This window comes from Primulina tabacum, chromosome 10, assembly GCF_025594145.1.
Source record: "Primulina tabacum isolate GXHZ01 chromosome 10, ASM2559414v2, whole genome shotgun sequence".
In the NCBI taxonomy this organism is placed as follows: domain Eukaryota; kingdom Viridiplantae; phylum Streptophyta; class Magnoliopsida; order Lamiales; family Gesneriaceae; genus Primulina; species Primulina tabacum.
Window position 1 is genome coordinate 834,677 of NC_134559.1, and position 12,804 is coordinate 847,480.

The window sequence follows — 12,804 nt, forward strand, 5'->3', positions numbered from 1 at the left end:
TATGTCTAGCCACATATGATCTTGATCTGAGCCAAATATCTATTGCTCCACCCAAAAGATCGATCCATTACACCCAAATGGATAATAACTCCACGAGCATCAACAATCGGAAGCCCGAAAGAAGCAATAATTTTAACGAAAATGACCAAAATATCGATCACAGCAAAGAAATCGTGGAAAAAGAGGATTCAGTAGAGAAGATATTCGAGAGCAAAGAGGTTCCGCCATGGCAGAAGCAGCTCACCTTCAGGGCCTTCTTCGTGAGCTTTGTTCTGAGTATTCTCTTCACTTTCATAGTGATGAAGCTGAATCTGACGACGGGTATCATCCCTTCGCTGAATGTGTCGGCGGGGCTTTTGGGGTTCTTCTTCCTCAAAGTTTGGACCAAGTTTCTGGAGAAATCTGGGTTTCTCAGACAGCCTTTTACGAGGCAGGAGAATACTGTGATTCAGACCTGTGTTGTAGCTTCCTCCGGCATAGCCTTCAGCGGTACGCACCATCACTTAGCTTCATTATTGTCCATTTATTTTACCTGATTATTCTTTCGATTATCCATTATATCATCTCTCTTTAAATATTGATTAGTTTGAGAATTTTGCCTTTTCTTTCTTGATTATTGTACTTGTGAAAAATATGACGAGAGCATGAAATACCTTATTATTATTTTTTATTTTAAAGGATAGTGAAGCCATGATATTCGTCAACAATTCGAATATTTGGGACAAAGTAATGAATATAATTTCATGAATCTCGAGAAATTAAGTTATCAAGAGGGCGATCGCCTTGCCTTGTCCCCATCTTTCTACGTTGATTTCTGGCAAAAAAAAAAAAAAAAAAATTAGTCCAACTTTTTTGCCAACCTGGCAACATGGATTAATATTTTAATTTTTAGTCTTTTGTGTGTATATATGAAATCTAATTAATTTAGAGCTTTCAAGGTTTTATATATATATGGAAAAAATTCATGTGAGACCGTCTCACTTGTATAATTTGTGAGATATATATCTTATTTGGGTCATCCATGAAAAAATATTCTTTTTTATGTTAAGAGTATTACTTTTTATTGTGATCATCGGTAGACTCGTATCACAGATAAAGATTTGTGAGACCGTTTCACAGAAGACTTAATATATATATATATCATGATTAGTATTTTACTAGCATATGTTACAACGCAAAAACAAAACTTTTGATAAGATAGTCGAGATTAATTTCTTACTTAATTAATTAAAAAATATTATATTTTATATCAAAAATATTTTTTCACTCGAAATATTACCAATCGACCTGTCAGAATTACTCGTCATAATAACAAGCATTTATTGGGAATATTTCACCCTACATGTAGGGGCAGTGCCCTATGTGTAGATCCAGGGTCGAGATTTAGCCACAAGTACATGAGGTTCACAAATTTTTTTTAAAATCACAAATATGACTAAATCTGAACCATCTAAATCCTGTGAGACAGTCCCATTGAGTGGACCTTACCAACTGTATAGTGTACTTTACAAGTGAATGCATAGTGGGAAGACTTTTTGAAATATCAATGGTGGAGTTCAGATTCAGATGACAGCTAAAAAATTAATTAATTCAGGGAGCGTTTGTCATCACAAAAGAAATGATTTTTGGCTTGAAAAAATTATTTCAAAACTCGGTTTGTGTACTTTTTAGTGCCAGATTCTGAGTTAACTTCAATTTATTTAATCGAAATCGAAAAAACTGTTTTTATAAAATGATTATGAAAAGTTTAGAATGACTTCTTGATCAAACATTGCCCATTTTTACTTTTTGTTTTTAAACACTTTTGATTTTTCACCATTTCTTTATAATTTATTATTTAATTATTTCAGAATATGTTCCAAGCCCCACCATTATTGGTTATAAACTTATTTTCATCTATTTTTTTAGATATGATTATTAGTATATAGTTTTGCGTCGTGGATACGTTAGAACAATTTAGTCAACGGTCCAAAACTTAATGCATGCGAGGTTTTGATATTCAAGAATATGCAGAGGGTCCCAGATTTGGAAATATCAAAACTGAATTTGATGATATTTGTTTTGGGATTTAAAGATGATCTCAATCCCATGTGATCAGTCATCCAAAGTCAAGTCTTTACTATTTTTTGTCGTCTTCTAGTTTAATACATATACTTGATTTATTTCTCGACGAACAACAATATAGTTTGTAAATCTAATAATTATCCATTGAGTAAATGTAGTATACATACTGAATTTCTTGATGGCGGTCACGGTGACGATAAATCATTGAAACCCGCGATCGTCGACCGTTGATAAAATTACAGGAAAAGTGTTCTAAAGTCTAAAATTCATTGAGATCTCCCTGACTCCAAATTAAAGAAAAAGACTCCTGAATTTCCCAAATAAGAGAAAATGTTTGTAATGAGAATACAAACAAAATGATAAATGTGGAGTATGTGTTTGAATGTTCATTGAAATGCAGCTTTTGAATGAACAAATTTTGATCAATTAATTTTTACAGGAGGTTTTGGCAGCTATCTTTTTGGTATGAGTGAAACTATTGCCAAAACATCTACTGAAGCTAATGACTCACAAAATATCAAGAATCCAGCCCTCACGTGGATGATTGGATTCCTTTTTGTGGTTAGCTTTTTGGGACTCTTTTCCGTGGTGCCTCTCCGTAAGGTCTGTGCATTCTCTCTGACTCCATACTTCCATCTATTTGGTGCTGTTACTTGCCTTTATGGCTGTTACATGTCCTATATCGTTCTGGAACAAAGTGTGAGGGATTTTTCGAACTGAATTGGGGACGAACTCTCCTTTGAGATTATGGCCTAACATTGGTGCTCTAGTTGGGAAGCGAACTTAGAAAGAATTACCATTAGGTGCTGTCACTGTTCTGTAGGATTTTGATGGGAGATGGGGTGTGGTGTCAATTATGTACTACTTGTATCCCATATAGGTTAGATTAAGGTTGAAAGTCATCGAGAGTAGTGGGCATCGACTTCTCAATAGTTAGGCAGTTTCACTAGCGGTGGAATGACTTACACTCCCACCTTATTTAGGATATGGTGTTTCCTCTTTGACTTATTGCCTAGTGGTTTTATAAAGGAGATACATTCATATAGATTCTCATCTTTGAAATCACATATGTAATACTTGACATATTATGTATGTCGATTTGTCCTGTACAGAAACAGAAGTATAATATTCTCAATATTATCACTTAATTCCGAACTCAGAATCTGAATCTATGTTTTAAATGGTTTTCAGATAATGATCATAGACTTCAAACTGACATACCCAAGTGGGACGGCTACCGCTCACTTAATTAACAGCTTCCACACTCCTCAGGGAGCCAAGTTAGCAAAGTGAGCTCCAGTATACGATCACCATAAATCTTGTTTGGAAAACAGTATTTGAATGCACAAGTCTTCTAAATTTATTCGGTCTTGCTTGCCTCCAGGAAACAAGTGAGAGCCTTGGGGAAATTCTTCTCTTTCAGTTTCTTGTGGGGCTTCTTTCAATGGTTTTTCACTGCAGGAGATGGCTGTGGATTCGTTGAATTTCCAACTTTCGGTCTTAAAGCCTACAAAAACAAGTAAAAATAGCCTATATTGACTAACATCATGTAGTTAAATTTGCAGTCTTTATATTCTTGGTATTAGTTTAAGCTTTATACTTGTTGATCAAAAACCAGGTTCTACTTTGATTTCTCAGCAACATATGTCGGTGTCGGTATGATATGCCCATATTTGATCAATGTATCTTTACTAGTTGGAGCCATTCTCTCGTGGGGTATAATGTGGCCACTCATAGAGAATAGGAAAGGTGATTGGTACGCGGCAACGTTGGGGCCTAGCAGTCTCCATGGCATTCAAGGTTACCGGGTATATTAAAATACACTAAACTAAATCTTGAACGGTTCGATGGCCTATATATATAGCCTTTCTTGATTCTTTCACAGGTCTTCATTGCCATAGCCATGATCCTAGGTGATGGCCTATACAACTTCATCAAGGTCCTAAGCCGTACTTTACTCGGGTTGTACCAACAAATCCGTGATAAAAATTTAGGCTTAGCACTCCCAGTCGGTTCCGATTCATCTCCTTCAAATACTCCTTCAGTATCCTATGATGATGAACGTAGGACCCGACTTTTCCTCAAGGACAAAATCCCTACATGGGTCGCCATTTCTGGGTACATGCTACTTGCCACAATCTCTGCGGCAGCTCTTCCACACATTTTCCATCCACTCAAATGGTACTATATAATTGTCATGTATATATTTGCACCAACACTAGCTTTTTGCAATGCCTACGGATGTGGGCTCACCGATTGGAACCTAACATCGACCTATGGAAAGTTGGGCATATTCATGATTGGGGCCTGGGCTGGAGCCTCACATGGGGGAGTTCTTGCCGGACTAGCTGCTTGTGGAGTCATGATGAATATAGTCTCCACTGCATCAGACCTCACACAAGATTTCAAGACCGGATACATGACTCTAGCATCTCCCAGGTCCATGTTCGTGAGCCAGGTGATCGGGACTGCTATAGGTTGTGTAGTCGCACCGTGCGTATTTTGGATATTCTTCAAGGCATTCCCCGATCTTGGCACGTTGGGCTCACAATATCCGGCACCGTATGCGACTGTCTACCGTGGCATCGCTATCTTGGGGGTCGAGGGGTTTTCATCTCTGCCAAAGAACTGTCTCACGCTCTGTTGTGTTTTCTTCATAGCAGCAATCGTCATCAACGCATTAAGAGACATTGTAGGGCCAAAATGGGCTAGATTTATTCCTATCCCAATGGCTATGGCTATTCCTTTCTATCTCGGGCCATACTTCACCATTGATATGTGTCTGGGGAGCTTGATTCTTTTCATTTGGGAGAATGTGGATAAGGCTAAGGCCGATGCGTTTGGACCGGCAGTGGCTTCGGGACTGATATGTGGAGATGGGATTTGGACATTGCCCAGTTCCATCTTGGCTTTGGCTGGTATAAAGCCTCCGATTTGTATGAAGTTCCTGTCAAGAAAAACTAATGCACGCGTGGACACTTTCTTGGGTAAGAACTAGTTTGCTCAGCTGCGTTTTCTTTTGTATCCACAGTGTACCCTTGCGATTTCCCGGTTTCATAAATATAAATATTTAAGTACTATTAAGGGTAATGTAAATTTTATCCAGTGCTTTTTCGTGAACGAAAATGGCTATATGCTAGAGTTGCTAATTTTCATTCTTCTGTTTTTTAGTTACGTGATAGTTTTCTTTTTTGACTATAAGAAGTATTTTCAATTTTTCGCGCACGTGCTCTAATTAACTTGAGTAGATTTCTTGTGAGACGGTCTCACAAATCTTTATCTGTGAGACGGGTTAATCTTTCCGATATTCACGATAAAAAATAATACTTTTAGCATAAAAAGTAATACCCCTATCGATAAACGATTCGTCTCACAAAATACGACTCGTGAGACCGTTTCGCGCAAGTTTTTGCCAATTAATTTTATAAAAAAAAATGTTTTTTGTATTAGAAAAATAGTTATCTGATCTTCATTTCTAAGAGGATTTCTGTTGTTGCTCCAAAATTTTAGCCAACTTGATATGCATTAGTATTTTTACTTTTAGAATCTTGTGTATATGAGATGTAATTTAATTCGGAGTTGGTTGAAGGGTTATGTTTCATTAGCTTATAGCAATTACAAGTATTATCTCCGTCATAATTATATAGATTATTTTTTTAAAACTATTTTAGCATATATATAGCGAAACATCTACAACTAAAACACTACTAGAAATTTTTTTTGTAACTCATTTACGAAAAATACATTTAAATACATGCATGCAATAATTATCGACAATCACACATTTTAAAAAATACTCAACTACTGGGTAAAAATATTACAATTTAAAAAAATTCAAATTGATAGCCATCATCATATAAAAGATAAAAATGTATAAAAATATCCATGTTTTACTCTAAACTCATAAACGTATAATGCGGAAAAGCATGAGATTAACAATTATGTCTGCAGGAAAAGGAGAAGCAAGGCTGATGGAGTTCTCATGAGAGCACACTGCACAAGAATATCTCAGGAAGATTCGAAATTTCAAAATCAATTTATGATTCATACAAAAGATAAGATGGTTTGCATAAGATCTTGGCAACAATTATCCAAAATGTGGTACTCAAGGGATCTCCTAAACTGTGTGAACCACCAACTTTTAAGTAATCAAGTATTGAAAAGAAGTGTTGAAACATCGAATGGTGCACGGAGGTATGTGATCACACGTTACAATCAAATCAAATCAAGTAAAGAGATCTCTATTTGCTTCTCATGATTAATGAAGTTAGTTTCTTGATTTTGGAATCTCAACAATGTGAGCAACTAATTGAAAACATGGCTACTGCTATTTCAGATCTGTTGAACAAAGGTGACTCAAAGTACAATTTGGATCCTCTCGAAATGGTCATGCATTATCCTTTTTTTGTACAAAGAAAACTTGAATAATACAACCATTAAAGTACACCAAGTAACACGATTTAATATTTGAGTTCAGAAATAATTTATCAGTACATTCTCAAGGACATCCATAAATAGCTCTCTCACATGAATCGTCCATAGACTTCAATTCCTTACTTAGAAGACTAACGTGATCAGGAAAGGGAAATGAGTAGAGAATTAGTTACCTCTTGCTTCAACTCCACATAAATGTTTAAGCAACTGCTGAAATCAAAACCTGCAAGAAACACAAGACATGTTTTCTCAGATTGATAACTCGCGCATTCCCGGTTTCTTGCTAACTTCAGCACACAATTTTGCTCTCTGGATAATGTTTCACACATAATTCGACTTCTATATAAAAGAACCAATTTTCTTGCTAAGTTCACTTCATTTTATCACCGTGAATCATTTGTTCATTTCTTCTACACCATCCCCTTCTCAAAATTCCACACTGTTTGACTCGTGGCCATCTTCATTCCATCTACGGCACCCCCGAGATCAAGAAGTTTCCTTCGAATATCATAAACGGGGTTTGTCTCAATCAGGCATCCCCTCTCATAAGCCTCCCTCAAGAACACCGTGTGCCTTTTACCTTTGGTCGATAGACAGAAAATCCCGGGATGGTCAAGGAACAAATCCCTCATATTCAAATCAATTCCAAACCACTTCCTAAAATGGCTTATATGCTCCACTTCCACCAGCTTCTCCAAAGTCGATTCCCACAGTCCTCTTTTCCACTTTCATCGTTCTACTATCAGTAACCCTCTTCTGCATTTCTTTGAACCCCATTTCCTCACAAGGACCGATATCAGGCAACCTCTGCCATTCCTTAACTTTGTCCTTAAAATGCTTCTCCGATCGCATCCCTGGTGGAAACCCATGATTGAAACTGTACTTTAACTCAGTCCTATCTAGACGACAGTCCTCTTTACAGCACTCCACAAGCCTCCAATACTCAACAACAGGAACTAGACATTCATCCAGCACCTTATGTTCGTTAAGTATCAAGACGGGTCTTCGTCTCAGTACCATCTTGAAGCAAAAAAAGGTTAGAATTCTAAAGTCAACGGGGAGACCTAGTTCTCTCCAGACCTTAAAAATCACTCGAAGTGGTAGCCTTTTGGTCAATGACATGGACATAAGCTTCACCAACCCGGTGACAGCAAGCGGCATATATTTCTCAATGGAATCGGATTCTAGACGAACGAGGTGGAACGCAGCAGGCGTGAGAGTGCAGAAAGATTGGAGCTTTGTGGGGTGATTGAAAATGCGGAAGATGCGGGATATCTTCGGGGGAAAGCTGCAGGGCCGCGGTTGAGATGGAGGGTTTGGGAGAGACGGTGGAGAAAGTCAAGGGAGACGGAAGGTGGGTGGAGTAGAGGTTAAGGAGAGAATGAGCGAGGAAACTTTTTCCTTTGTATCAATATTTGTTGGTTTGTTTTAGATGCGTGTAAGCATTTGAGAGAGGAAATCTTATGTATGCTGCTGTTGTTTGTCTTGGCGTCTCTGCTTTGAGTGGTTTCATCAAAGAGGTAAGACTTTCTTGTGTTGCCTTGTAATACTTCATCTCTGGCCAGCTGTGGTTGATTATCTTCACTTTAAAGGTACAGATTACCAAACTTGATTTTGACCTGTGCTGTAGTTAGAGATTTTGCATGAATGATTTGAAATGTTAAGAATCTTATGAATGGTTGATTGACTTGGGCGTTATTGTACTTAGACTATAGTGTGACGCACGATTGATAATCCAGAAATGGTATAAATCACGTTGCATAAAAAATTGACTCAGCCAACATTTGGCATTCTCGTTATTGATATATGCAATGCAATGTGTTTTTTCTCCATGGTTCCAAAACTTCTTCTGGTGACAATATGATCCAAGCTCATCTTAGAACTTGTCCCTGGTTGGATGAACTTTGACATGCGATTGCTTGGTTTCGGTGTGCTTTAGGTTTTATCACATCGTTAGTTATCGTAGACTAACAATGCTAGCTGCTCTCACTCTTTGAATCCTTTCCAACTTCCATCGTACTACCAACTAATTTAAAGTATTAGAATCTGCCAACAGTACAGTACTGTTTGAGTAAAACCTGGAATTGCCAGTTGGTATTGTGATTAAAGGTGAGATTCTGGTTGTCTTTGGTGCAACAACCCATACCCTAGGTGAAGTACATTGGTTCCTTTCCTTGGCAAAAGATACAGCTAGTTGAGCATGTTGGAAGTCATGCAATAGAATCTCACTCCAATTGGAATTCCTCCAGATATCGTTCTTTTTTTCTTATGAATCAGGCATAATCGTTGATACTTGGTTGCCCAAGTTTGCATCTCAAACATCTCAAATTTGTTTGGCTGAGCTCTTCTTTCATCCACAAAAAAATATCAACCATATTCAATTTCCTCCTATTTTTCTAATTTTCAGTGGTTTGTAATGTGGTCATTGTTGTTTGGGCTTTCTCTATTTGTCCACGTTGTGTGCTGATTTGATTATTTTCTATAGTAGAGTTGTATGTTTTGTGGTGGAGGGAAATATGGTGTCAGAAGTTAATCCCAAATGTGATTATTTTGGCTTTCCTTTCTCACAAGGCATAACTATTGTTATGATGATTTATATTATTCTTTTTGGGAGGAAATTTGTCCACAAGTGTTGGCTGAAATCTGTTTGGATCTTCCAAAATTTTCATGTATTCAAGTGTTTTTTCTAATGATATAAACATTTTATTATAATATTTAAAATTTAAATTTATTCGTCGCATTTTACTGAAACTGTTAATTTAACTTTAATGTTTTATTGATTTTAATAATTAATTACAAAAAATAAAATTTCGTTCATCATATATATACAATTTTAGTTTTTTAAAAATTAGAGCAAGTGTGAAGAAATATCAATAGCATATTCACCACGACCTTTTTTTAATTGTGGAATCAAATTTTATAAATTAATAATCTAGTGCTTGTAAACTAGAAAATGAAATAAATAAATCTCTCGATATTTATTTATCTAATTCTCCATGTTTATAAAAAAATTCAATAAATAAAACAAACATATCTACGAATTGCTATTATATCAATATTTACGTATAATTCGAGGGTAAGTGTAGTGCTAAATAAATCATGTCATAATTATTTAAATAGATATGGTTTTTCTAATTGCAAAATATACAAAGTCAAGAAAGATGCTTTGACCAAATGTTGGACGGAAATTGCCACCAGGAGATAGCATTTTTGGAATTGCTTTTGGATGACAATAAGAATCTACATCAATTCCTGGACTCGAGACCACAAGTATGTGTTTCTCTTCTACGCAAATAATGCAACACAAACATTTATTACCAGTCAAGATCTGGATTTTAGTTCCGTTTCTGATCTTATATATATGACCTTACAGTTTCAGGTACAACGATTCTATTTTTGCTATAATCAGAAGTCTCGCGTTAGAGTTTCATCTACTACAAAATTGGCTGGGTCTTCACATTTGTTTTTTTAATCGCTGAGCACAGCTGATCAGAAGCAGGAAGCCTAAAATTCTAATATGCCTGCTGCAGAACAACAGATCCTAGTATGCACAATTTTTCCTATTATGATATGGAAACTTTTAGCTATTTGGACACGCTTCATCGTATCTAATCCTATATTACTTATTCAGATACAAAGTATAAACTAATACTTATTCACTCAGCAGATAAACGATCCTTTCCATAGAATGCTATTATAATTTGCTTCACTAAAAGGTCAGACTTATTGAAGAAATGGGAGATTATTTATTTGTTTCTTTATGTGTTTGGGTAGAAGAATGATCCATTATCTCAAGGAGAGGTTCCTATTAACACATACGCAAAAATCAAGAATAAAAGGGAAAAGAGAGGTTGGATATATTTTGGAATCCCATTTGGCCATAGCTACATCACTTCCAGACACGACACACAATACAAACTACGACAATTCAACTTCAAGATTATTTGACTGGTAGCATGAATTAGAAAAGGACTTGTTGGTCAAAAAGGGATCTAGTATGTGTTGGTATAAGTAGGGATATAGCTTTTCGAGTTGTTATTCACTAGCCACTAAAATGAAGATATTTTGTAGTCATGTCTACAGATTGATCCGTGAATATTAATTTTATTCTTTTCTAGCTGTATAAAGAATATATATCCTTTTACGGTTTAAGCTCAAAATTTTAACTTGATTAACATAGTTTCTGTTATATTAATCTCAGATTTTGTCAAGACAACAAGCTCAGAGAGAAGAGGAGCTTGCTCAAACCCATCAACATATACTTGTACTTCATGTAAGTGCTTGTTGTGGGACAATAAATACCCATGACTCAAAGTTTTGAGATGGTGGATGCACATGTTCCAAACAGAGGGTGATAAAATTTGTTCGATTTAAATTGAAAGTTTTTAAAATGAACAAATAAAATCTATTTGAATATTTTCTAAACTTTTACAATGTTGATTGCTTGTCAAAACCAAGAAAAAGAAGTTTTAGCGATAACCTAGATTCACAATCAGAGCACAAGGTAGCAATTCTCCTGTGGTGCAATGGTACTGCTCTGAAAACGGTGAGTTGCGATTGCATGTCGAATTATTTATCATAAGCTTGCCACTTGACTAACCCTTAACTAGATATTTGTACTTGCTTTATTTGATTGAACTTAAACGGGACCCTGGGTGATGGGGTTTAATTTGTCAATTTACTCCAAAACCTCACGGGCAGCAGGTTTTTTCATCATGCTTGTGGCTAGTCTTCTTGTAACAATACTCATTTATGCTAAATATCTCGATGTGATCTTTGACAAAATATTATGCAATACTGTGGAGATGAAAGTCGCAACAGTCTGTACATATTATAGCTATGGATCTATATGAACCTCAATAATTCATTTACTCTCAAGTTAGCAGGTTTTATGTCCTGAATGTTTTGGATGGTAACTTCTTTGTTACGTAGAGAATTAGTAATATGATTGCAAGAACTGATTTGTCCCTCAATATAAAGGAATGCTAATTAAACGACGGCCTTAAAATTTTTTTTTATTACTGGTTGTATTGGAGAATACCACCTCAGAGTCTTGTTCTCTACCTATGGTAGTAAATTTAATTATTTATTTTTGGTTGAGTAAAGGCAGGCTTTTATTGACTAACAGAACTCACTGTTGATCGTTTCTTACTCTCCTTTTCCAATGAATGGGTGAAGTGGAGAGACTGTTACCTGTTATGGCAATTCTCCTTCAGTTCAGCCGTGTGGAGATAACTCACATATGGGATTATACTTGTAATATATCACAGTGCAATAATTTTTCCACAATTCCTATTTATTCACTTGCTTTAGTTCATATACATACATGCTTGATTTAAAGGAGATGCAAGACTTTTGTCTTTAGCATGGTTTCAAATTTGACTCATTAGCGACTTCTTAAATATGTAAATATGTACACTCTACGATATATGATTATAAAATCTGATCAAGTGAATATATTTTATTAAAATTTGACCTCTTGTATGGCATTGACAGATCGACGGTGGAATTTGGGATTATCTTGTGAATCTGGCATTAGATTTGGCCTTTTCAGTTGCTTCATTTGGCACAAATGCACTTTATCGTACATAATAAATTTTGAGTTTGCAAAGAAATGACATATACTTAGCTATGAACTTTTAATAATTTATTTTTTGAAAAATTGCCTCTGCATCTCTTTATTTACGTCGATTCTGAAAGCCTTATTTTTTTTTTATATTCATCTACTCTAATAAATATATAGGAAAATGGGATAAAATAAGAAACGTTATCCTTATATCGAAATAATTAATTAAAATGCATGTTTTCCCATTAAACAACATTTCCAAAATTTATTTATTGTATAATATTTTTCATGGTCACTTGTGAGTCAAGTTGTGGTTTTTAAGTTAAACTGGAATGGGAACACTAAAATTCAACCTTTTCCCCAACTTATTCTCATCTTTAAAGTCAACCCAACCAGCAGGCATTCACAAATTAGATTCATAAACAAGAATATAATTTAAGTTTTAAATTGGTATATTATAATATGAAACCCCAAATTAAGTTAAATTTATAAAATGATTTACAAAATAGGAATTCAGGGCATCTCCAGTCATAAACATAATCACCAGGTTTATTCTGTGCCACATCACTGCCACATTAAAAATTAAAAGCCTCATTATTTTTAAACATTTTCACCCCAATCATAAACCCAAAAACACAATTTTTGTAGACCCCACTATCAAATCACTTATTTATTTACTCATTTTAATTTACTACCTTTATTTTTTACTTTCACTTATATATTTGACTAAATATATATTT

General features: G+C 35.4%; 1 protein-coding gene, 1 long non-coding RNA gene and 1 pseudogene across 2 annotated transcripts; 2 read left to right on the forward strand and 1 right to left on the reverse strand.

Annotated features, from left to right (window-relative positions):
- Window positions 1-8: 8 nt before the first annotated feature.
- Window positions 9-5,220, forward strand: LOC142505142 (putative metal-nicotianamine transporter YSL7). Its single transcript, XM_075617990.1, has 6 exons — window positions 9-489; window positions 2,504-2,667; window positions 3,256-3,353; window positions 3,449-3,583; window positions 3,683-3,872; window positions 3,950-5,220. Exons 1-6 carry the CDS (start codon window positions 78-80, stop codon window positions 5,060-5,062), a joined length of 2,112 nt encoding a protein of 703 aa, XP_075474105.1. The 5' UTR covers window positions 9-77; the 3' UTR covers window positions 5,063-5,220.
- Window positions 5,221-5,996: 776 nt separating this feature from the next.
- On the reverse strand, window positions 5,997-8,053 carry LOC142505956 (protein ROOT PRIMORDIUM DEFECTIVE 1-like; annotated as a pseudogene).
- A 1,605-nt stretch (window positions 8,054-9,658) lies between these two features.
- Window positions 9,659-11,160, forward strand: LOC142505833 (uncharacterized). The gene is made up of 3 exons (XR_012804504.1): window positions 9,659-9,774; window positions 9,984-10,042; window positions 10,700-11,160. It is a non-coding gene; the product is annotated as an uncharacterized LOC142505833 (long non-coding RNA).
- The last annotated feature ends 1,644 nt before the right edge of the window (window positions 11,161-12,804 follow it).

Excerpts from the sequence above, each read along its gene's own strand:
- LOC142505142 (XM_075617990.1), top strand. The coding sequence starts at position 78 with ATGGATAATAACTCCACGAGCATCAACAATCGGAAGCCCGAAAGAAGC. Across the intron at positions 3,354-3,448 it reads CAGGGAGCCAAGTTAGCAAA|GAAACAAGTGAGAGCCTTGG; the intron begins GTGAGCTCCAGT and ends GCTTGCCTCCAG. Across the intron at positions 3,873-3,949 it reads ATGGCATTCAAGGTTACCGG|GTCTTCATTGCCATAGCCAT; the intron begins GTATATTAAAAT and ends ATTCTTTCACAG.